At 60.1% G+C, this 24633-nt stretch overlaps 1 protein-coding gene across 11 annotated transcripts in view; it reads right to left on the bottom strand.

Moving 5' to 3' along the window:
• Positions 1-24633, bottom strand: part of HDAC4 (histone deacetylase 4) — a 297813-nt gene that overhangs the window by 13548 nt on the left and 259632 nt on the right. For 10 of the 11 annotated variants that reach the window (XM_064587381.1, XM_064587379.1, XM_064587385.1 and 7 more), the window contains 8 exons: positions 23517-23563; positions 19653-19760; positions 17579-17634; positions 16304-16391; positions 14398-14517; positions 13530-13627; positions 4529-4647; positions 2844-2977 (listed from right to left, as the gene is read on the bottom strand). In XM_064587381.1, coding sequence (XP_064443451.1) covers positions 2844-2977; positions 4529-4647; positions 13530-13627; positions 14398-14517; positions 16304-16391; positions 17579-17634; positions 19653-19760; positions 23517-23563 — 770 coding nt within the window. Of the gene's footprint in view, positions 1-2843; positions 2978-4528; positions 4648-10203; positions 11272-13529; positions 13628-14397; positions 14518-16303; positions 16392-17578; positions 17635-19652; positions 19761-23516; positions 23564-24633 lie in introns of those variants that run through there. The other variant, XM_064587386.1, reaches the window with a different exon arrangement.

Here is a 24633-nt window from a genome sequence, read left to right on the forward strand (position 1 = left end):
CTTAAGGAAAAGAACATTTTCTTGTTGGAGAAGCAAACACCCAGGAAGCAAGAACAGGCATGAGCTGAAAGCCAAGTTCTTTATTATTTTAAAATAACTAGCTCTAAGAATCAAAAAGCTTCAGGACGGTTTGGATATATTACTCAATTGCCTTTAAACTCTAACAAAAAAGGGGGGAGAAGATTGCTTTATGTAAAAAAAAGTGGGTGAAATGTGGACACTTCAAAAACAGACTGGTGTTCTATTCTAGAAGAGTCAAGTGCAATCTACCTGACCAGGAAGGAGACATGACACAGGGCTCCGGGGTCTACTGGGGACTTAGCTTAAAATGGACACCAGGCAGGACAGGAGGCTGTCAGGGGACAGCAGAGCCGCCTGAAGCCCACTGCCCACATCCCCATGGCCGGCCACGGCCCGCCCCAACGGTGGCCAGGGAGCACGAGCTCCGGACCCCATGGGGCACGTGGGTGCAAAGCAATTCCTCACGGGGAGCCAGGCCCTGGTGCCTTTGACTGCCGGTCCTGCTCTGACTGCCGGTCCTGCCTCCCTGGTGCGGAGGATCTCGACTCTCCTCCTCCAGCCCCTGAGCTCAGCCACCGCGGGCTACCGCCCCAGGAGGCCCAAGAGGGGTTTCCTCCATGACTGCTGCTCGAAGACTGTGCCCACTCGGTCACCGCCCTCCTCTGGGTGTGTGGGCCCAAGACTGAGACACCATGCTTTCCTCCCTGGTGACACACTCCCCGGGGACACCTGGCCTTCCTCCCCTTGCCGGGCCAGCTCATGCACAGGACACGCACGGAGCTGCCCGAGGATCTGACCCCAAATCAGGCCAGGCTCACCCGGGATCCTTTGCTTGTATGGCTGATGCCAGGACCTGCGTCCTGACCTCACTTTTGCCTCCGAACACCGTGTTGTCAGCTCTGTCCACCCTCAGCCTGGAGGGGCACAGGCCACACACCTCATCCTACTGTGTCCACAGAGGGCCTTCTGTGGCTCACCCAAGTCAAAGGGAGCAATGCTGACTGCAAATGGCTTGAGGATAGAGCCCTACATCCCACCACTGGAGACCTGTCTACACGTCATCATTCCACCCTGTCTTACTGGATGCAGTCAAATTTGATGTGTGCCTTCGAGGGCCTGCCTGAACCCCGCTTTGTATCTCCCGTCAGAGCCCTCCTCAAATGCCTTGCTGGCCCCACCGTCTGCTGCATGTCCCCGCTGGGGGTCTAGGAGGGCAGCCTCGGGGTGAGCCTGAACCAGCTCTCGGAGACGTGCCTCCTGGAGGAACCCTAACAGGCGCTCACGCTTCCAGGCTGAGACACTGCAGGGACGGGGCCCCAGGACGCATCGATGGCGCGTGAGACGGGCCTCCACAGGGGCCTTCCTAGGCCAGGCAGGGGCAGCCCTGCTCGGGGGAAGAGGCTGGTACTCATCATATCACCGTTTCCTGGGGCTTCGGGGCCATCTGGCCTTGGGTGTCCCCCAACGGGTCAGTGCAGTGGGAGTGGCGCCCTCCCCACCGGGTAGTGTCCACCTTGCCTCCCCGGCACCCACCCTCCAGGCCACTCTGCTCTCCAGCCTTTCCCAGGACGGGACATCAGGGGTCCTCACAAGTGGCCCGGGTATCCCAGCACTGCCCGCGCCACGGGTGGCCCGTCCTCCCGAGCTGTGTGTCCTCCAGCCTCATTTCAGGGCCTTGACACGCGGGCTCCCTTGAGTCTTGGTGGTGACCAGCAGGAGGGTGGCCAGCACAGGGACAACGGCACCCCCAGTGGACACCCAGGGAGCCTGCCCCGCTGGACTGTGTCCTCGCCAGCTGCAGACCTGCACACGTCCGTTTCGTCTCCTGAGGAAGGGGCTGTGAGTCCCAGGGACGGCGCGGGAGCAGAGCTCGAGGGCTGCCTCCAGGCGTCCCGCACGTGGGCGCCCGGCACCTCCCTGCTCCGGCCGGGCCCTGCCTGTGCTCCCCGCGGCAGCAGCTGACTTGCTTCTGGGACGCAGGCGGCCACGCCACAGCAAGCACCAAGAGGAAGCTGTGCTGTGAGGGGCCGGGACCCGCCCTTCAAGGGGGTCAGGAGGTAGGTGTGGGACCCCGTATCCAAAGGCCTGTGGATGGACTTAGAATTTCAGGAAGAGCACATTTCCAAAAATCCAAGTGGAAGCTACAGGTAAGTTCCGTGTCACAAACTTCAGAGGCTCGGCCAGCTGCAGAGCATCCTGTCGAGGGCGGCAGCTCCCCGCCTGATGTCCCGTCCACTCCCAGCTGGGCAGCTCTCCCCACCCGGAGTGCCAGCCAGGAGGGAGGGGCCCTGGCCCAGTGTCATTCCGGAATGTGATGCTCCCAGGGACTCTCTCCTTTGACCCCTTCGCTCCCTCTCCCATCTGGACCCTCTGAGCTCAGCTGTGCAAGCCAGCGTCTCCCTGACGTGGTCCTGCGGCCCCAGGGGGGACATAACACAGGGCCCCCAGCCTGGGCATTGCCTACAGGTTCAGAGCAGGGAGCCGGGGCTCCACGCCCCAGCCTGCAAGACCAGCACAGGGACACTGTCCCCAGAACTTACCTGAGAACCTCCCCGAGAACTGACTGTCCACAGAGAAGGAAGCGAGATGAGAATATTCTCAACACGACCCACATGCAAAGGTGAGCACCTTTAAAATACAGGATCCTGAGCCACGTTTACAGAGAAGAGGGCTCTCGGTAGTGCTCTTGCTCACCTCCTTCTGCCCTAACCAGAGAGCCTCGTCCAACGGGTGAGCATTAACCCAGAGCCAGAGCACAGCTGTAACAGGTCTGGGCCCCGAGCCCGGGCACAGAGCAGCCCCAGGCCCCTTGGTCCTCCTACCTCGTTGCCCAGCAAAGCAGAAACACATGCTTCCGAGGCATCGCAGATAGCCGTGAGGTCGTGGCCCCCCTCCAGGGCCAGAACGATCCGGCCGCCAGCCAAGCCCATCAGCTGCTTTGTCAGGTACCCGAAACCTGCAAGAGGAAAAGGGAGATGCGCGCGGAGGACAAGGGTGAGCCGCGGAGCCGACGCCTGGCTGCGGATCAAAGCGCCCAGAAATGCATTACATCACATTACAGAGACCCAGGGGGCTGGCGCTCCGAAACACATAACAGAAGCCAGGTCTGATTGTAATAAATTCATTGAAGAATTTCAGTTTGGGATTCTTTTTGATCTGTTTGAGAGTAGGAATTACGGTTTTGGTGCTTTGATTTTATAATGCCGCAAATCATCTCGTTTGGGGGAAGGAAGGAAGCCCAGGAGGAGCCCCTCAGCTTGCATGCTGGGACCGTGGAGGGGGGAGCATGAGCTCGTCCCCACGCTGTGCCCTCGCAGCCTGGGGACCAGAGGGCCGGGGGTTCTGGTCAGCGGTGTGCTGAGCACATGTGTGTGCGTGTCCATTCGCGGGCACACGCACCACCGGGCGGGCCCCTCCTGGACTCTTACACCCCGCGTCTGGCGGGTCTGGCTTTCACCGACAACCACAGCGTGCCCCCTGCACCCACATCCCCTCCCGTCCACAGAGAGCGCCTGGCGGGTAATGGTGATTACCATCCTCACCAGAAGCGTCTGACGTTAATTAGAGCTGAACAAAACCGCGCCACCCTGGTTCAGCAGCCCCGTCACCAGCTGTCACCAGCACACTGGGCCCAGGGCTGGGCGGCGCTCCTGGCGGCTGTGGGCCTGGCGAGATCGAAACCTCCCGAAGCCTCGGCTTCGCCTCTGTCTGACGGAAACAGTGACGCGGGCCCCGAGCGCACCTGGTCCTGCGCTTCACGGGAATGCACCTTCCGCAGAGGGAAGGTCCGTGGCCGCCCTCAATCGAGCACGTCTGGGGACAGCATTCTCCCACAGCATTTGCTCACTCTGCATCTTTCTGTCACATTTTGGTAATTCTCACAATATTTCAAACTTGTTCATTATTATTATTACGTTATGGTGATCACAACTCGCCTATAGCTCACATGACGGTCAGCACATTTTAGCAACAAAGTCGCTTTCGATGAAGGTCTGTACGTGGTTTTGCAGACCGTCTAGTGTGCATCTAACACACTACAGTGCACGGATAACGTCACTCTTCGATGCACTGGGAAGCCCCAAATTCACCTGTTTTACTGCGGAGCTCTGGGGCTGAAGCCGCGCTATCTTGGGGTGAGCCCGTAAGACTCGGAACTCGGACGGCAGCAATCTGGCCGCGCGGAGGGGTGCTGGGCACCCTGCTCCCTCCTGGCCCTCTGCCCGGTCACTGCGTGGGCCACTGGGCCTCCGGCCGGGTCAAAAAAGCTCTGAGGTCTGTGCCAGAGCACGGCCCCCAGGAGAGCTACCCTGTGCGCCCTGGCCCACACCGGCCCGCTGTGCGCCCTGTGCTCTCTGGGGCAGCCGGTGCGGTCACGTTTTTAGTAAGACATGACGAAGAGAGTTTCCTCCCATTGTTACTAAAGGGGAGGCTTGAAATACAGAGCACACCTGATCATAAACACAGCAGAACCCAGACTGTGCCTGGGCCATCTGCAAACCCGACTTACATTTAGCGGAGAGGTTGTAGCCGCCGAGGGGTGTGGGGTGGCCCTCCACAGCGTCGAAGCCCGATGACACGAGAACCACATCTGGGGCAAACTCGTTCGCGATGGGCATGACCACGGTCCTGCAAAGGGCAGGAGAAGGGGACACGGGGTCAGCTGGGGACACAGCCATGGAGGAGGGTGGATGGCCACTGACAGAGCCTGCCCTGGCTCCCCTCAAGGTCAGGAGGGCAAGGGCTCCATGAGGGAGCTGGGAGATCAACCCAGTGTGATCACAGCTCGTTTCATTGGTATCTTAAATGTCCAAACCGGTAAGCCCCAATATAAATGCCCATGAAGCCACAGCATTGGGGTTCTTGAGCAGACTCGTTGGCACGTTCGAGGCAATCTATAACCCCCACAGCACCAGCTGCCCAGGCTGCTAAAGGTCTCCCCGCCCATCCCTGTCCCCTGGCTGTCCTGGCTTGCTCCTGGGGGTGGGGGGCGCTCTGCTCACCCCTACGCTTGCTTTATGTGGCCCTGATTCAAGACCGGCACAGCCACCGACCGCCCCCGGTACCAGGGACCCAGAGCTGTGTGTCTGAGAAGGCGGGGGAGCCGCTGAGCAGCCCTGGCCCGGAGGGGGCCCTGGTGGGCTCCTTCCACCCACCCGAGGCCACAGCTTCAGCCACACGTGACTGGACGACCCGCACGCACGTGTGGGGGGGTGATTGCTGGGCCAATCTGACACCTGGGAGCTGTAAAGCGACAGCTGGTGATCAAATTTAAGAGAACAGACAGGTTACACGTGTAAACACCCACTGGGAAGTTCAGTGGTTTAGGGATACGAGGGAAACAAGGAAACCCGTCCACTTGAAAAGTAGAAAAAACACTTAACAGGAAACAACCACTCACGAGCATGCAGTCTGATTATATCCTATAAATGCGCGCTCTGTGCTCTGCGAGCGTATTACGACAAGAAGCTAAACAACTTTGTCAGTTAAACTTGTTTTATTCCATTTTGAATGCATCACCACAGACTTCCAGAGTCTTCCTCCTCCCTCTGGGCCGTGTGCCTGCGGCGGGCTGGGAGGCGGCTCGTCATCACCCACGCGCCGTGCACCTCCGCAGGACTCCTCACTTGCTCGTGGCCATGGGAAGTCCGGCTTTCCCCATCTCCCGCAGGTTGGACCAAGTTTCTGCAACATCAAAGGGCTGCTTCCTGTTCCTGCAGCTTCCAATGGCATGCAGGTCCCGCTGCTCACCTCTGACTCAAGTCAGTCAAGTGGGTGTCCAGAGGCTTGCACGGGGAGATGGCGGCATGCCCCCGGCCCAGCCCACGGTTCCCTCCCACCCAGGTCAGCGGGAACACCAGGGCCACCGCGCAGCAGGGCTGGGACGAGAGCCTCCACAGTCTCTCATGCCTTGTAGTACCAAAATTTTATACTAATGTCTGCAAAGTCCACTCCATAAAGCACCAGCGTCGGCCAACAGAAGCAAAATGAACGGCTTTTCTGCTCAGAACGATTCCGGACTGTGATCCTCTTGAAAGTCCCTCTGGTTCCGGGGGGTGGAGTGATGGAAACTACACACAAGGTTAAGATCCCGCCGCCCATCTCTGCAGGCGGCACGGGACGCGCACAGCCCGATGCTCGAGGACCCCGCCAGCAAGCCCTTCCGAGAAGGATGTCTGCACCGCGGGAGCAGCCTCCAGGCGTCCCTCTGATCAGGTCGGGCACGAGAAGGTCTGCCGTACCGACAGGCCCAACCGCACACACGGGCGCTCTGCCAGCCGAGAACCCCACCTCTGGACCCTCACACTGGGCGGCCACAGGCCAGCACTGGCTCCTGAGCCTCGCACGGCTTTCCTCTCTCTTCCGAGGCTGTGCCCAGTTCACGCAGCCACCTCTGGACTGCGTCTGCCTCAGGCTGGTCAAGTGGCTTCAGGGGATCCAGGTCTGCGCCCAGGGGGCCATGTCAGGGGCCACAGGAACACCACCTGTGACTCCTGACCAGGGACCGGCAGATGTTCCCACCAACAGCCACAGAGTGAATGTCGTCTTCGGGACACGGGGCCCGTTGCCCCGACTCGCACCACCCTTGTGCGCAAGCGGCCACACCCGTATGTGAACACATACGGGTCCCTGCGCGTGGTACGTTCCACTAAAACGTAGAAAACACGTGGTGGGATGTGGCCCAGGCCCACTTCACTGCTGTCAGGATGACTCTTGAGCACACAGCACCTGCCTCACACTGTGACACGCTTCCTCGTGTCCTCTGGGACGCCGCACAGAAGTTCTCCGACTGTCAACACGAAGTGCGCACCAGTCTTCTAAGCAGACCGTCTGCTCAGGGCCCGCGCCGGAGCGTGGGTTAATGGTCCAGCCACGGCGGCCATGGCGGGACGGCCGGCGCGGGCAGGAGGACGGGGGAGTGCCTCGGAAGCCGGGACGAGAGCCCTGTGTTCAGCTCACAGCCAGAGACGCCGCCTGCCTTCCCGCGGGAGGACCCAGTTTCCCAGCAGGGCCGGTCTACACCCGCCAATGCTTTTCACTGCCTGTGCCCTTCCAGAGAGACGGTTTCCTGATTATTTTAATGACGTTCCTGTCACATAAACTGTCTTCGGGCCGAAGAACGGTTTCGGCCATGTATTTGGCATGGATCTTGTAGCCAAGACCTTTGTTCAGTGAAAAACACAGACACCTTGTGTAGACACTGGCTCACTCACAACGCGCTTTAGCAGCCCTTTTGCAGCAAATGCATGTGGTGGGCCCAGATCTCTGCTCTGAAGTCCTGCTGAGCTATTCCGTTTCTAATCCCCCTCACAAAATTAAAAAAATAGCCCCGTTAAAACCTTCATTGGAGGAAGTTCGTACCAAGTGAGTCCCTGGCGTCTACACTTGCTGTGTGGCATCGCGCGAAGCCAATCAAAACAAAACGCGAAACCCCGTGTCTGCATGTGCGTGTGAGCGGGGCACGGGCCCGTCGGACATGCGCAAGCATGAGCCGCGGACGCACGCGCACACCCCCGTTCTAGCCCCCTGGTTTGGGGCCCTGCAGGTTGCAGTTGCAATCACCAGCTGAAGCTAAGGAAGTCTGCTGAGAGCCAGCCGGGCGCCGAGTGGTCTCCGGGCCGGTTCTCGGGAGCCCTGAGAAATGTCACCTCCCGTCAACAGACTCTGCTTCTTCACCTACAAGAGGGGGGCTGAACGCGGCTCTCCTGAGGATCCCATCAGCCTCCCAGAACCCCCACATCATCATCCCACGCAGGACCCCCATGCTTCATCGATGTCACATGAAAACGGGACTCTGGCCTCACATTTTATTTCTACAATGAAATTTTAACAAACAAAAAAGTCTCGGAGACAGATGTCAGTATTTACAGCAGACCCTCTCTCAAACCATCTCTGTAAGGTGAGTGTTTCTGGGGGTCATCTTTGACCTCCTGCAGGGCAGCCTGAGGGCAGAGGGGGTGGGCTGCGGGCTTCCCAAGGCTGCAGACCATCCACTGTCCCCTCAGAGCCAGGGGGACGGGCACGTGTCCCAGAGAGGAGATGGGCTGGTGTCCGCACCGGGCGCGTCCCTTACCGTAGGAAAGCAGAGAGCACACGGCTCTCAGGAACCACCACCATTGTGTCCCCTGAGCCCCTCAGTGCGCCCTGCCTGTGGGGGCTGGGGCTCAGGGGCGCAGCAGTCGGAGGGACGGAGCCTGGGCCTGGGAGCAGCCCCGGGACGCTGCCCACTCCCTTCCCGAGGCCTCATCAGGGCTGGCTGCCAGTGCGCTGCTCAGGGACACGGCCCTCCCCTGCCCCCTGCAGCTCACTGGCCACGCCGCGGCCTGTCCACGGAGGAGGGCTGTGTGTCCAGGAGAGGTGCGAGCTGTCACAACAGATGGGGTGGCCTGAGCACACTTTGCGAACGTGAAGCATGCTCGCTATCAGTCTGGGGCTGCTCCGTGGCGGGGACGGTGCCAGGCGCGTTTGTGGGGCCCGTACAGCCAACACCATAGAACGTCAGATTACATGGCGTGTACAAGCCCGTCTCCAAAACCCACAGGGGCATCTGAATGCAGTAACCTGTTCAACAGCTGGTTCCAACTTCTGGAAGGAAATGACCTTTCGATTTGTCTCCCAACCAGGGCCCCACACAAAACGCACCAAACTCATGGACATCGGAGGCCTCGGGTCCGTGGCGCTGTCCCCGGGGACTGTGCCCATCCATGCCAGAGAGCACCTGGGAATGTGGGGGGCAGCCCAGGGCCTCTGAGGGACCCAAACATGGTTCACAGCACCAGCCCACAAACATCTCCTTGCACCAGGTGCCTGAGAGCTCACCCGGCAGAGCCCGCGGCTTCGTCCTTCTCATGTGTCAGGCGTCTGCAGCTAGAGAGTTCTCAGGAGGTGGAGCTGCCCGATGGACAGAAGCCGCTGTTTCTGAACGGACAGACCCCGTTTCACAGGAGCCTGGTGCCCTCGGTAGCTGATGACACGATTTTAACCACCACAACACTTTGATCATTGGAAACCCCTTCTGTCGCGCGCTGGGCACACCCTGGCTTTGCGGGCCGGGAGGGGGCTGGGGCGCTTGCTCTGCAACCTGGGTTGGCCGCGCCTGCCCGGTGGGCCTGGCCCCGGAGTACCTGTGCAGCTCCCGCTGGGCTCTGGGGGCTTCAGGGGTTGAGAGAGCATCTTCACCGGGCTCACCGGGCCCACCAAGCATTCCAACGCCGCTGAGAGTCGGAGTCAGACGACAGATACACATGGGAACCATGCACTCTGTCCTGGCCGCACCCCCGATAGCGATGCCCGCCGCCCCGTCCTGCTCCGTCCACCCTGTGGGCACTGTGGCCGGCAAGAGCATACAGGCTGCCAGGGCAAAGCCAGACACTGAGGCCAGGCCCTCAGCCATCCCGTCTCCTCTCTGCCCCAGCTCTGCACCCCCATGGCCCCCGACCCCGCACTTCCGGGCTCTCTGTGCTCTGCTCACCCAGACCCTGCCCTGGTGAGGGGGGGACACCCCTCCTCTCTCCCTGCTGCCTCCTCAGAGGTGGGGTAAGCGTGCCTTGCTCTGACCCCTGCCCCTCCCTGCTGCTCCTGTCTGGCTGTCACTTGCAAAAGGTGGGGCGCCTGGCTCTGCTGGCTTCTCCACCCCTCCCGTCCAGTGCCCCACCAACACGGTGCCCCTTCCCCACGGCCACCGTGGTCCCCACTGGGCTCAGCATGGCTGCCCTGCCCTCACGTGCTCCGAGCTCTGTCCCATCACCATCCTCAGGCCTGTCTAGGGCCTGGCACTCTTGGCCACCAGCCATCCATCTCCTAGCGCTCCCCTGCCCCTCCCCACCACCAGGAATAAACAGCAGAGGCGGCACTGCCTGCTGAGGACGCCCCACAGACCCACATCCGGCCTGACGAGCAGGTCTCTGCTGGCCCAGGCACCACAGCCCAGGCCTCTCCCAGCTGCTCCCTTCTTGGTATGAAGCTCACCTGGGTCTCTGCCTCAGCATCCCCATGTTCTCTCCTGGGTTCCTACCCCGCTCTTGGCAGGGCCCTGGCTTCCCCTGGGGAACTCAACTCCAAGCAGCAAGTATTTAGGAGCTGGCCCCTCCCCACCCGAGTCCCCCTCAAGGCTCCCACTAGACAGCTGTGGAACATCCAGACCTGCCATGTTGGTCACCTGGGCAGAGCCCCCGACATGCTCCTTGAGGGACAAGGCCACGGTCCTCGTCCCCAGAGATGGCTCTACGCGCCTGCGGGCTCGCACTGCAGGTCTCCTCCCGTGGGGCTGCCTGACACCCCGTCCCAGGCTCGTTCCTCCAGGACTCAGGAAGCTCCTGCGCCTCTGCGGGCAGGTTCCCCAGCACCGCATCACTGCACTCGCCCGTGTGTACTATGGCCGCGGGGGGCCCACTGTCCCGGCTCCGTGCCACCCTCCAGGAAGGCTGCTGAACATGAGCACGCACTCCGCCTCTAAATCACCACGGAACGTCCCAGGTAAGATGTCCACGTAGGAAAAGACGTGGATGCCCTTCGAGAGACAGAACTGCCTTCAGTAAATAAGGTCCAGGGCTTTGCACCCAATGTCTTCACGACAGTGAATCCTGGACGGAGGCAGAGCCTCTGCGGCTGGACTGGGCAGTGTGAGCGCAGTGGGTGCCGCCGAACCTCACACGCCACGTGGCTAAGACAGAAGCCTTCTGTGCACTTCACCACGACAAACACAAATTTTTGTTAAAAAAAAAAACCAACCCCCGCCCCCCCAAACAAAGCACCTTACAGAAGTAACGGAAGTTCAAAGAGCTTCAATCTAGAGCTTCAATCTTTATGTCACATTTGAAAGGTTGGGGGGGACATGAAATGAATCTGCCCAGTTGCTCAATTTAAAGGCAAATCTCAATTCGTTAAAAGATTAAAGTTACCACTTCAAAATATCCAGTTTCTCTGACATCTTTGATAAACTTTATAAAAAGTCACACTTAAATGGAAGTTATGATCTAGAAGCACACGTGATCCCAGTTTCATTTCCTGCCTGCACAGGCGACCCGCTCGCCCCCAGACGGCAGGCAGGCGAGGGCTGAGAGCGCATCGTGGTGTCCGTCCACCCAGAGCCCTCGCCTCTGCTCAGCAGACTTCAAAGCCCGTCTGGCGGCGCGCTGGTTTGAATTAGGGTCGCCGTTTCTCCTCAATCTGAGCCCGGGGAGAAAGTGCGGCTCCTTCTGGATTTCATTAGGGGCACCTTTCTTATCTCTTCTTCATCTCAGGCTTGATCTCCTGAAAGGCAACGTGGCAGGCAACGGGTCTGAGTAACAAGGTGCTGCCTCTGAGGCATACACTGTCCCCGGGGCCCCCCGACAAGGGGGAGAAGCATAGAAGAAAGGGGAAAGCAGATCCTGACCCTTCTTCCCCCATCGATCGATGCCCGGGGAACCATAAATTGTAAACTTCAAAGTGCTATTTTACATTAAAATCAATAAAAAAAAACCCAACCCTGAAACAATTTTCCTTTTCAAAGGAGCTATTTAAGCTTTACAAAGTTCATTTGATAAGGTATCATCCTATACACGCTTGGCAGAAGATGAAAACAGAATGTCAACAGCAACTCAGAGTGAAGGGTTCATCTTAAAGGCTGGCCTGGGGTGGGGGGCCGGGGGCGGTCCCCGAGGCTGGAGGACGACCTCCCGGTGCTGGGCATCCCCGTGCCGGGACCAGAGCACCCAGGGGACGTGGTCCTGTGAAGTCGGCCGCAAGCGGGCAATGTGCAAGCAGAGACCCCCCCTGCCCCCTCCCCCCCGTACACCCATCCCAGCAGAGCGCCACTGTCCCCACCATGCCAGAGCCGGCCACGTGGTGCCCCGGGGTGCCTCATCCCCGCGGGTTTCAGGGTTTCCACCTCTCATGGCGGCTGTCCAGAGCTTTTATTCTTTTCGCAGCCTCCCGGGAGGGCCGGTTCTCGGGTGGGGGGAGATAAAGGGGTGCTGTCTGCAGGCGTCCTACGGACAGCAGTGAGGACCCCACTGCCGGGGCGGCATGGTTCAGATTTCGAGAAGCTGGTAGTCGACTATGTACACTAGAAAACTTTCAGACGTTCTATCTGTTTGGGGGAATCCCTCCCCCTTAAATTAGGCAGGCAACTGTCACAATTATGTTCTATCTGATCAGGAGTAAGAAGAAACACCAACATTAAACCAATGAAATCAGAGCAAGAAGTGATTCAGGGGAAAATCCAGGCAGAGGAATGTCCTAGGGAGGTGATGGCTCCGACTTGTGAAGACCGGCCTCACTGCTTGAGAAGCTGCCCTACAGCCCGACTTCATCAAAACTGCGCTGTCCCTTCTACGAACCACTGAGCAGCTGGGAGGGGAACGTCCATCCACAGAGCCACACGTGTGGTCAGACCCAGCAACCACTCTGAGTTTGGAGATGAGCAAGGAGATGCTGGGAGGGGTCCCGCGGCCCGTGCAGGCTCCTCACGGAGCAGGCAGCACAACACTTACAGACGGGTCCTCTGACGGAGTCACGCCCACCAGGGACACACGCACGGGTAACCACAGACACGCGCACACGCATCCGCAGACACGCACATACACCCACATGCATCACAAGCACACGCCTGCACACATGTGCTTTGTGTTCAGATCAAGCAGGCTAAGAGCAGAGTTCGAGAACGAGGCAGGAGGAAAATTCGCCGGAAGCCTCACGGGGCTCCAAGTCCTAGGCACTGACAGGGTTTTCTAACAAAGGCAAGAGCCCGTCAAGCTCTGCCACCGGACATCACCCTTTTCCTCTGGGGGCCCTGGGACCCAGAGACGGCGTTTTCGGGAGACGGCGGAGGCCACCATTTAAAGCAAGAGGCAGGAAGCCTGCACTGTGGAGAGTCCATGTTTGGTTGTGGGAATTACTTCAACGTGGCCCAGATCAAAGTCGCAGTCACCACGGCGCATACAGAAAATCACCCCGCAGCTCTGTCCTAGTGGAAGAGAGCAGCGCAAAGCGGGTGGAGAGCGGGGCAGTGGCCTCAGGCTGCAGCGATCACGGAGGAAGGCTGGCTTCTGTCGCGCAAAGGGTTTGTTGGAAGGAAAATCAGGAGACGGCCCAATCTCTCAGAGCTGAGCAGCCGCTCTCCGTGAACCTCAGGTTTTCTGAGCGCGGCACTGATCCTCACCTGGGCCTCAGCCCCCTTCTTACCATTGAAACCCAGGGGGTTCCTGCTTCTCAGGTGAAGCCCAGGACGGCCCGCTGCAGACAGGAGGTGAGAAGGCGGCGTTGGAGACCCCTCCTCCGGCTTGAAGAACGCACGAGGAGAAACACCAGACCCCAGAGCCCTGTCTCTCCAAGCTGCGCAAATGCCCGAGTCTCCCGGGCACCTGGAGGGGAGCTAGAGCGGCCGCCCCGGGCGCATCCGCGTGTGTGCGTGAAGGGAGAGCGAGGCCAGAGAGCATCAGGGAAACCGAGCAGGAGCTGGGGGCGCGGGAGTGGGACTCCTGATTGCTTTGTACGTGCCCCGTGGTAGAGGAAGCCAGGGCACTCACCTGAAGGCCGCCAAGTACTCCGCGTCTCCCATGGGGGGGTCAAGGCCGCCGGTGAAAGCCATGTTGACGTTGAAGCCCACGCCCGGCCCTGTGCCCACCTGCGTGGAAGAGAGAAACTCCTATCACGGGCCCTGGCCCGACCCTTGGTGCCCCGCAGCGGAGCCCGGGGCTGCGCTCGCCAGCATGACCCCACGGCCTCTGACTCGCAGACTTCCACAGTGGAGTGTGGGCACAGAATGTGGGGCTCTCGGCCACTCGCACGTGGGGGAGCCGTGGGAGTCGCCCGGCCATGTGGGGAGACGGCCCTGCAGACGCCAACACAGTGCAACCAGAAAGGTCCGTGGATGAGGCCGTCCTTCCCCGCTTCCTTCCGAGAAATAAGACCCAGAGTCTGAGGACACTTTTGCCCTGGGTTTGGGGCCTCTTTGTTCAGTGAGGGCAGGCTCTGCTGGGGGACCGGCTGTCACGAAGGCTCTGAGCCTGCCAATCCCCCCCGCCGTGTGGCCCTGGACAGGTACAGGAGGGCACCAGCGCCCTGCCCAAGGGACGGGCGTGAGCAGTGGCCTGGAGGCGTTTCAGTCGTGCAACGCAGGCCTGGAGGACTGGGAGGTGGGGGGTGCCCCATGCTTCCTCTCAGTCTCCCTAGATTAGAGCCAGAAATCATGTCCAGGCTTTCACGTGAACCTCAGACAAAATAAAGCCCGCGGGCACCCACAGGACGATTGCCTGAAATCGCTTGGGGCGAATGTGAGCAGGAAGCCCTTGCTTGTGTGTGTGCAGGGCTGGGTGTCCCCCGCTCTCACCTCCATGGCAGCCCCGCCTCGGCCCCTCCGACAGGCCTGCACGCCGGCAGGCGGCCCCTGCTTACCTCGTCCGGAGCCCCACTGCCCGGGAAGAAGTTCCCATCGTCATAGCGGTGAAGGGAGATGTACAGGACGTTTGGGTCGTTGTAGAAGGCCTGCTGGGTCCCGTTTCCGTGGTGTACGTCCTGAAAGAGTGGGGAGAGCTGACTCAGTGCCGGCAGACGCCTCCAGTGGGGCCCGGAGGGAGCGGGGCCGAGGCGACAGAAGGAAGGGGCCCCAGGTGTGCCCCAGCCGGGGTTCCTCGCGTCGGCACCACGGCATATTGCAGGTTACAGCAAAGATGAAGAGGCTGGTGCTTTAGGCCTACCCGGAGGCCATGATTTTCCAGACAAAACCATCTGATCAACTTCTTGCCCCTGCCACGTCTGTGTGAAGTGAGCTGACCACAGCTGTTCAGTTCAAGCCCACGTGAGGTAGCAGCTCTGTGCCAGACACCGGGGTGCGGCAGGAGACCACCCCACGGGGCTGGGAGTGACAGGTGCGCACACAGCATGGGGGGCCCGGGCCCCACGCGCCAACGACAGACTGCTTCTCCTGATCACCGTGCCCACATGTGAAAAGCACAAACGTGGGGCAGCTGGACTTCCACCAGGCCCGAGGCCACGCACGGGTCTCTGGTCAGGGCCGGAAAGGGCCACGGGGACAGGTGGCCAGCTTCACACGGTGTGCACAATGTGAGGAGCTGCGTGCGAGTTAGTTATTTTAAACCCCGGGAACTGCTTGGTATGTTTGTCATTTACAAACGTTATCTACGCTCAGTAGAGACACTGTGGCAAGCCAGCCATAAATAAGGGGTTGTAAAAGACACCCGATCCCACCAACCAGAAACCACCTCGGCTGAGAGGACACACACGACTCTCGCGATGGGCGCTTTCCGTAACCGAGGCAGCCCTGCACACACGTGTGTTTAATGCAGTGGTGGGAGCCCGGGGTGAGCAGCCCTATGACCCCTGACTTCCGCCAAGCACCCTGGCCACATGTGTGTGCTGGACCGAGGCGCTGTGAGTCACGTGCTCATGAACGGTACCCCACTCGATACCTGGCTCATGGGGACAAAGGTGCCGGCACACTGAGGGCCAACGCTGGGCGGCTTTGCCTGGTGCTCCCAGGCCTCAGCCATCTCAAGGCCCTGTGACCAGGGCCAGTACTGGGAGCTTACTGGGTATGCCGGGCTGTGTGTGGTGTTTCTTTTCCCAAACAGAGAAGGACCCTGCAGTACATACAATAATCCTCCCTGAGCATATGCTTTCCTTTCCCCTTAAAGCAATCATCAAATCTTAAGTACTAAACAGAATAGGGAAAAAGAATAAAATGAACCCCTTTGGTGTCCATCCCCAGTGTAAGAAGCTGTGTGACTGTTTTTGGAGTTCAGATACTATACATAGCATTTTTAAGCTAGAGTTTACCCTCTTGGGGCAGTGGGGCTGTGAGAAGCACCACCACCTGTAGGAAAATGGGAAGGAGGCTAAGCCGGCATGAAGGGGTCGCCAGGCCGAAGTGGGAAGGCGTCTCCACCAGGAGGGACTGAGACGCACGGCGCCATGTCCAGCTGTGGGAGAGCGTGGCCCACGCCCTTAGGTGGACGCGGGAGGTCACGGCCGTCACCCCTCCACCCCGCCCAAACCTGCCTCTCAATGAGGTCTTGCCAAGGATCATCTTTCAATTGTTGCTCTTAACCACAGGCACATTTCCGGACATTTCTGGACCCAGCTATTGGCAGGAGTGGCTATTGGCTGTGAAGTGGACTCGTGACAGGTTTGAGCTTTTATTTTCTGCATTTGGGGTAGTTTCCAGAAAGTTAAGGTCCCGAAATGCAATGTCAATGAAAGCAGAAAGCCCACCTCCACTCTGCACACGGGACGCTGTCTGCTCCCCACCCCCAGCCCCTCTCGGGGAACAGGCCCCACTTACCCAGTCCACTATGAGGGTCTTGCTCACGTCCAGCCTCTGCTGGAGAAGCTTGGCCGCGATGGCCACGGAGTTAAAGTAGCAGAAGCCCCTGTAGGTGAGAGGAGAGACAGAAGGAGAAGACGGGTTCTTACCAGTCTTCACACTCCAGAATATCCAACAACTTAGATAAAATTAGAAAATTGCCTTCAGAGGAAGGAAACACATAGGATCCTGTTCCTAACAGCATGGGCGGTTCTGGGTCATGGGGTCACTGAGCCCAAGGGTTTCTAGGAGAAGACAGCCCAGTCTAACCTGAAGCCCCTCTCAGGAGCTTACGGGCACTCCCTCCTCCCTGGGAAGGAGATTCCTTTCTCAAACCACGGTCCGATGCCCTCACGTCCGGATGGAGAGGACAGAGGGCTCCCGCCTGCCTGGGAGCCAAAGCCCAGGCTCCTTCAGAATGCGGGTTCAGCCCGCGGTTCCTCAGCCTCGTTCTAGCTGCTCCTGAACAGACTCCGGCGTCCCCTCCCTGCGCTTCCTGGATTCCCAGCCGGGCTCCGTCCGTCTGCACGGTCCTTGCTTTGCCGTCCGACCCACTGCTACTCCAGGGGACAGCCCAGACGTCACCTCTCCCACCTCTCCCAGCAGGGGACACCCGTCCTCCCACGGCGCCCGTCCTGCTTGCCGGACTGGTTTCCTAGGTCCCACGAGAAGCCACGCCTAGCCCACCCCCAGGCACCCAGGTACTTGGTGCACAGCTGGTGAGCCCGGAGTCGGGTCCCTGCAACCCTGTCCCAGGGGGTCCCCACCTGCCACTGCTTCTCCCTGGTGCCCCTGGGGCAATCTGCACACCACACTTGCTGCCTGGTCAGCTCCTCAGACGAGCGCACACTCAGGGCTAGAAAGCCCCAAACGGGGTCCAGATAGCTTGCCCCTGTGCTCATGACCTTGAGAGGTCAGCCTCAGTAGTACCAAACCATAAGCAGGTCAGCTGGAAAGCCACATGGGCGATGACCTGAGGGGTTTGGTCAGAATGTTCTAGAACAATGAAGTGCCACTTGTTCTGGTGCAATTTAAGTCTCCACCGAATTTTTTACAACAGAGTGGAGGCTGAGAAGACTTCTCGGGACTGACGCTTGCAGGTTCCTGGTGCAATCAGCGAAGGTCTCCGCGTTTCTCTGGAGATGCAACAGTTATTCGAGGCCATGTTTTCACTCAGGTGCAGCCCAGCCCTTTGAGAGGAGTTGAATCAGAAACCGGCACACCCCTGCCCGCCACGGCCACGTGTCTACTTACATGGGTGTGCTCTCCTCCGCGTGATGTCCTGGAGGACGGACCACGGCAAAGCCGTTCTGCACACGACACCAGACGGGGGAGAAACAGGGAGGAAGAGGGTTCATGTCAGTGAGAAAATGAGCACAGAGCAGACTGCTGGCAGGGTCAGGCTCACGCAAGGACACGGAGCCACACCGCATCTGGGCTCACAGACGGGGACAGGACGAAGGGCGGCTGTAAGCACTTCAAAGACGTCTGGGTCCCTGCTGTTAAAGAGATCCTCTGGTTGTCATGGTTACTAAGATAAAAGGTGAATTCTGCCCTGATGTTTTATCTTTGATGGCTCACAGGCAAGAAGGCTTGGAGCTGTTTAGCTCAGGGATCTGGGTAGGAGTGGACGGGGAACCCCGGGTCCCCCTCTGCTCATGACCAGTATCCCCAGGAAGCCACTAGACGGGAACCCTGGGTGTAGATAAAGCACAAGGGGTTCAACCTAGGGGCTCCTGCCCGAGTTTGGCCTTAATGTGAGCTGCAGAAAACGAGCGACCCATTGACTTGTTAGAAGTAGCTCAGAGGCTGAAGAAGCTGCCCCTCCCCAGGACCTCTGAGCCACTTAGGTTTTCAGGAGCTGTCTGTAAACTGCTCTAGCCCCTGCCACGACAACGAGTTCAGTGGGCATCTCTTGTCCCAGCAGGAAGCTGCGTGGTCACGGCTGGGAACAGAGCCCCTGGGGCTGGCTGACCATTGAGGACGGGGCAGTGGTGCTCAGCCTGCTGCAGGGCCAGCTCTGGGGGGGATAGGGCGAGGGACACACGCACGTGGGGGCCCCACCTTCTGCATTCCCAGTGCTGCCGAACCAGCCCGTCCCTGCACATGGGCCCCGCACAGCGGTTCTGGGAGTGCAGGCCGCAGACCCCTGGGGGTCCCCGTGCCCCTCCAGGGGCCTGTTCTCCCAACAGTCCTGACTCGGTCTGCCTTTCTCGCCGTGTCAACAGCCGCACCACGGGGCTAGGGCAGCGCGGTGGCCTGCCGGTGCTGGGGAGGGATCCGGCAGTGCCCGCCACACGGGCACTTGGCGTGTTTCCCAGCACACGTCTGCAGGGGAACACAGTTCCAGGGGACAACCTCTGCTGCGGCCATAACCGCGATCAATTTCCCTAAGTCCCCACCCGTGAACGCACGCCCCCTAACACCTCCTAACACCTCAGGCGAACAAAGGGGAAGGACGGGCAAGTGCGTGTGGGGCGAGCCCACGGGTGTCGTCGGGAGCCAGACTTGAACTTTGCTGCCAAGACGTGCATCCTGAGCTCCTCCCGACCCTCAGAGGACCCTCCTGACGAGATGTGCACTGATATTAACAGTCTCAGAAATCAGTGATTCCTGACACCGTGTAACAGGAGGGGTCGGGCTGCTGGAGGATCTGCGTAAGTCAGGAGCCTGTATTGCCAAACGGGAGGACGCTGTGCTGCAGAAGTCCGGTGTGCGTATCGGCTCCCGTCGGCCTGCTATGCCCAGCGGGCTTCACCGCCACGGATTCGGGGTCCACACTGCCACTACCCTTCGAGGAACTGCCCCGCGTGGAGCGGTGGTGGAGCATCAGAGAAGAACCTTCACGGTTATCTGCGAGGGCCGTGCGGACGCCCTCCCTCTCCCCAGCTCCACCTCCGTGTCAGGCCAGGTTCCGTTAAGCGCTGCTACCCAAGAGCCGTCAGAGATGGAGGCGGCAGCGGGTCGGGGACGGCAGCTCGTGCACAGACACCGGCGTTACTGTTAGTTTCAAATTCTCGGTTTTGCCCTCTATACAGTCAGTGCTGATGACGTACACTAAAGCTCCTGGGGTTCTCCCAGCAGGGGCAAGAGCGTAAGGTGTTCCCAAGACCAAATCTCCGAGAGCCGCTGAGCCATCCCGCGCTTTACAACTGCGGAAGGTGCTCCCGTGGATCAGCAGGGCCTGCCTTTGCCCCTGGACAGGAGCCGTCCTCCCCATCACCGTCCCCCCGTCCAGAGGGACCCACAGGGGGCTGTCCCCCCTCCCCGCCCAGGAAGCCCCTGGCAGGTCCCTTTCCAGGCCCGTTTCTGCAGGGTCCTCACCGACCTTCAGCTCCCCCGTGGCCACCTTGAAGACCAGCTCGATCACGCAGCCCACGGCCAGGCGGGCCGCACCTGATGAGTGCACCTCGTTCCATATGGTGTCGCTGTCCACCTGCAGAGACAAGGGTCCTGCCGTGAGGCGATGTCTCGGCCGTCACCCCTGCCCCCCAACTCCTGCGGGGGCCGTGCAGCTGGGGGCTCACGAAGCCTGTGGGCTCTGCCTGAGATCCCAGCACAGAGCTGCTCGCCTCTTCCTTACTGATTATGCAATACCCCCAACTCGTGTTTGAGCTCACTTTTTTTGAAGATACGCCAAAAATGACTAAATAGGGAAAGAACCATAAATGCAGCAGGAAAGAGACTCGCGTGGACTCTACCCCTTCCCGAGGACTCACTGCTCCCCTCAAGTGCCCCATGTACGCGAGGCACAGAGCAATGGCATCGTGGTCACCAAGCCCCTTGTCTGGTTTCACCGCAAGTACAGGGGGGTGACACGTAAGAAGAGTGGGGATCGGGTCTCCCCGCAGGACGACTTGACCTCGTGCTGACTTTAAAGAGCTGCTCCAGACGTGGGATGAGAGCGCAAGCGACCAGAGTGGGAGCAGGGGGAGGGAGGAGGAGCTGGCCTCTGGGGCCCTCCTGGGGGGCCAGGCACCGCTCTGCCCAGGTGACAGGGTGTCGGCCTGGGGGGCTGTTCCACCTCAGAGGAATGTGTACGGCACAGGTAATTTCTGTTTGTGTACTGGTTACTTTGCTTACTTGGGCTCATTAGATGTTTTTAGAGCTCCAGCTACTGTGGGCATTAGAGTAGCCCGTTCTGCAAGTCAGCCGGGGCAGGACTGGAGGCCCGATGAAGCACGCAGCCCCTGGGCGCCAGGTCAAGGGCACCTGGGCACCATCTCCAGCTGTGGGCAGCGGGAGCCTCGGCCACGCTCACATGCCCTGCGTGGGGACGCACCCAGCCCAGTGAAGGTTCTGAGGAGCTGTGCATGCACAGGCCGGTCCCCAGGAACACGGTGTCTGCCAAGTGGATGTGAGAGCCCGTCCTTCCCAAGTTAACCTCCTCTGAGCGCTGAACGCTCCGGGACTCCAGAGGCAGTGGCCAGGCAGCCAAACGTGTGCCTACTCAGGTCCGTCCAGGCGCCCACGGGCCCCTGCCCACCTGACAGACACCGGTCATTATGCGGGGCGGGTGGATTTCCTGCAGTGAACGCTTGAAGCTTCATCTTCAAAGCAAGATGATTGAAAATACATTTATGAGGGGTTCAAGCCATTTCCGGAGGAGTGTTATTCTCTGAGGGCCATTCTTTTCAATGACCAAACCTCTGTGTGCTTTAAATAGTTTCCAAATGTCCCAAGAACGCTCTGCACTTTGCCGACTCTCCGCAGCATTAACATTCAACTTTCAAAGCCCGGCTTCTGTTGTAAATAATACTGGACTGCTATTCACGGAGGTAACCGTTCAAACAGAACTGTCCTGGGCCAGCTACTTCAGCTGCAGACCCCGCTCATTAAAATCGAAGGTGACAGTCCTCGGGCGACAGTGGCAGGGGGGGGTCCCATCAGCTGCCGCTCCCCTGAGGACGGAAGGTGGTTTACACAAAACCGCTTGGATGCTTTCTCCCCAGAACGTGAGGATTTGGGTCTTCTGCCCAGGGAAGCAGAGCCGGGAGGGAGGCTGGACAGCCCTCCACATGCTTTGATGGCTCTCTGTCCATGACCCCAGGGCAGAAAAGGCCCCATGACATCCTGCCCAGAGTGAGGGACCAAGGTCCCAGGCTGTCACTGTCCTCAGAGACCCCAACAAGATGTCCCGCGGCTTGAGGGCCCGAGTCCTCCAGCTGCTGGCCACCAGCTCCCTGCTGGATGGCCCAGGATGGCTGGGGGACAGCCCTGAGCTCCGGGGGCACGAGGCTCTGGGGAGGAGCAGAGTGGCAGTATGACCGCTGATGTAGGCGCAGCAACCAAAGCAAAGAGCAAAGGCCGGCCCCCTGCTTTCCCACGGCAAAGCCAGGAACCAGCAGAGGAAAACATGGAGGCCGCTCCTGCGGAGATTTAGAAGGGAGGCACCGGGGGTGGCCAATTCCGGGCACCCCATGGCCCCTGGGAAGCCATGCAGCTGGGGGCACAGCCCTGGCGAGGGGGCCACACCCCTGGCAGGGAGGAGAATTCACCCACACCAAGTCCCCTTAAGGGGAAACTGGGGACCACAGCAGGTTCTTTTATTTGCTTTGAAAAAAAGTTAGTGATTCAAAGCCTCTCCTTAGCACGGTTAAGGAAAAAATTAGTTTGGAAGTGACTTTCAAACACCATCACACACCCCAAATGTTAATTCCAAGTAACTTTCAGGGAAAGCAGAGCAGGCTCTCCCTCCCTGTGTCACTGCCCAGAGCGCCCATGCTCCCACCCACACGCTGCTTTCCCGACACCCCGGGGGGGCGGCCCCCGCCCCGAGGACCTACAGGGGCACTGGTTTTCTCCGCCCTCCCTGTAGAGGTAACGATGGAAAACCATCGAGAGGGAACCATCCCCGAAACACCCTGTGGCTCACACGGTCCACTAATTAGTCCACAGGCTCCCTCTCTACCCAGCTGGACTTGGTGGGATTTCCTGCCGTCTCCCTGCTCTGGAGTATTTCTGGGCCTGGATGTGAAGGTGGGTGCTGGTCAGCCGGCGGGGGCTCGGCTCTGGACGCACACTTGGGGTGGGGTGGGGGGCTGCCTGGCTCCAGGCCCCAGGCCCGACTTCGGCTTTCATTTGCAAATTATAAATCCTGCCCAGCACACTGGCTGCAGGGCAGCCGAATCCAAGCCGTTTCAAGTCTGGCCAAAAATTTGCCCCGAATTAGGAGATTGCAGCCTACTTACAATACAAAATAAAATAACTCTAGGGGGCTTGGTGGGGATATGAGTAAATGCCGTTTATTCTTCTTCTGACGGGATAATTTTCAAAGCAGCGAGTATTGTAAAGACTCAGGAAGAAAACAATTTTGTTTCATTTCCATAACAGAATCCAGACCTTGAGCTTCGCCCTGCGATCTGTAATTAGGCGCATACTCTGCGGCTGCGCAGTTCCAGCCCAGGCGGCTTTGTTGCCCGCGCTGTCTGGCCGGCCGCGCTCTCGCCTGCGCCCCAGAACCTCGGCGGCCAGCAGGCCCCCGGGGGGGGCTCGGGCCTGCCCTCAGCCCCCGGGCCTGCTCTCACCCCGCACCCCTGTCTCATCCAAGGCGACAGGAGCCCGGGGAGCCCTTCTCCGTTAACAAGGAGCTCTGGCTGGGGACACCTGAGCTTCGCTGCGCCGGGGGGGGTGCATGTCCAGCCTGGAGCGCCCTTCGTAGGTCAGCGCCCACAGCAGGGTCAGGGAAAGCCGTGTGAACGACACCGGTTCTCCTGAGGGTCTGCTGAAGGGCGTTAGCGCCCGTAGAAGCAGCAAGCGCAGCCCGGCTGGCAGCTCTGCACACGTCCCGTGGCCCATAAACACCAGGCTCGCACGTTCTGAGCTTCAGCTGGGGCTTCGGGCCGGTGGGGCCCGCGGCGACCACACCGCCGTTCTACCCGCACGACCGATTCCCGGCCTGAGGGATGAGCAGGCTCTTTCTCCGCAGGTGAGGGGGGACCCCGACCTGCACACCAGGGCCTGCTTCCCGAAGCAAGCTGGGTGCCCCAGTCTGGCCTCCCCAATGCTCCCAGGCTCCCAGGCCTTTGAAGTCACACGTGCGAGCCCGGCCCAGCCCCACCCGCTGGACCCTGTTTAGGGACAACACCCGGCAGCAATTATCCGCGCGGCGGAAAACAGGACGGCGATTTCTGGGACCCCTGGGACTCCGGGAACAAACAGGGCGTTATTTACACATTAAAGAGACACTTACCCCGACACCCCCACAGGGCAGCCTGACGAACACCGATGTTAGCGAGCCTGCAGGGAGAAGACAGCCCAGGTCAGGAGGGAGAGGTCACAGGTGTCCCGCCCACACGGAACACAGCGTGGGCTCCGGGAACGGGGGGTACCCAGGTGCCAAGGGGCCAACTGGTTCCAGGGGTAACAAGGCATCCCCATGTGGCCTGCTGTGGGGGCAGCACCCGGGGGCAGCGCAGCTTGGGCCACGCGGGAACGGCCCCTGTGGAGACCTGGGATTCTCCACGGCCACGGCCACTGTTCTGAGGCACGGACCCCAGAGCTGGGCCTCTCCTTCCAGCCCGAGCTCACGTACATGCCACGAACAACCCGAAAGGCTGCGTCCCGAGCACGTCCCACCGCTGACGAACCTGGCTCCCCAGTGAGCCCCCCCGCCGGCCCTAACGCCCCCCGGTGCCCGTTAGACACGGAGGGCTCTCCCGGGGAGGTGAAGAGCGACAGCCCCCGCCCCATTCGGAAACATTCCGAGTCCACCTGGATGGCACACAGCTAAGAAACCACCGTGCTGGAGCTGCCCGTCCAGAAGGCCTTCCCCAGCCCGAGACGCAGGGGCAAGTTCCCCGTCCCAAAGAGCTCAGCCCCGTGCCCCGGTGACAAAAGCAGGGACCGTCGTCTTCCTCGGTGTGATCCAGTGCTGGCTGGCACCCAGCCTACAGCTCACCTGTCACAAGGGAGAGCCCCCTGCTCCTGCCAAGTGTGACACCCTGGTTCATGGGGCTGCCGCCCCGCCCAGGGCTGACCCAGTAGAGCTTCTCTGCCGTACTCCCTGCTCCCCTACGCCTTGCCCCTGCGGCCCCCGGACTCTCCTGGCAGGTTCCTTAGGCCCCCTGCAGACTCTGCTTTCTGGACCCGGCAGGGCTGTGCCCACTGCTCAGAGGCCACTCCCAACACCTTCTCCCTGACTCAGAACACCGGCTCCTGCTCAGGAATCACACTCCTGGGGCCCAGGAAGAAAACAGGTCTGGGGTCACTGGACCTGGCCTGTGCCCGCCTCATCCCAACTCCTGGTGAGGACCACACCAGGCCCCGAGCCACCAGGGGCCACGTCATGCACCAGGCTCCGGCCTGCA

Source organism: Mirounga angustirostris, unplaced genomic scaffold, assembly GCF_029215605.1.
Source record: "Mirounga angustirostris isolate CCGP_5_RB_7025 unplaced genomic scaffold, mMirAng1.0.hap1 SCAF_3, whole genome shotgun sequence".
Classification (NCBI taxonomy): domain Eukaryota; kingdom Metazoa; phylum Chordata; class Mammalia; order Carnivora; family Phocidae; genus Mirounga; species Mirounga angustirostris.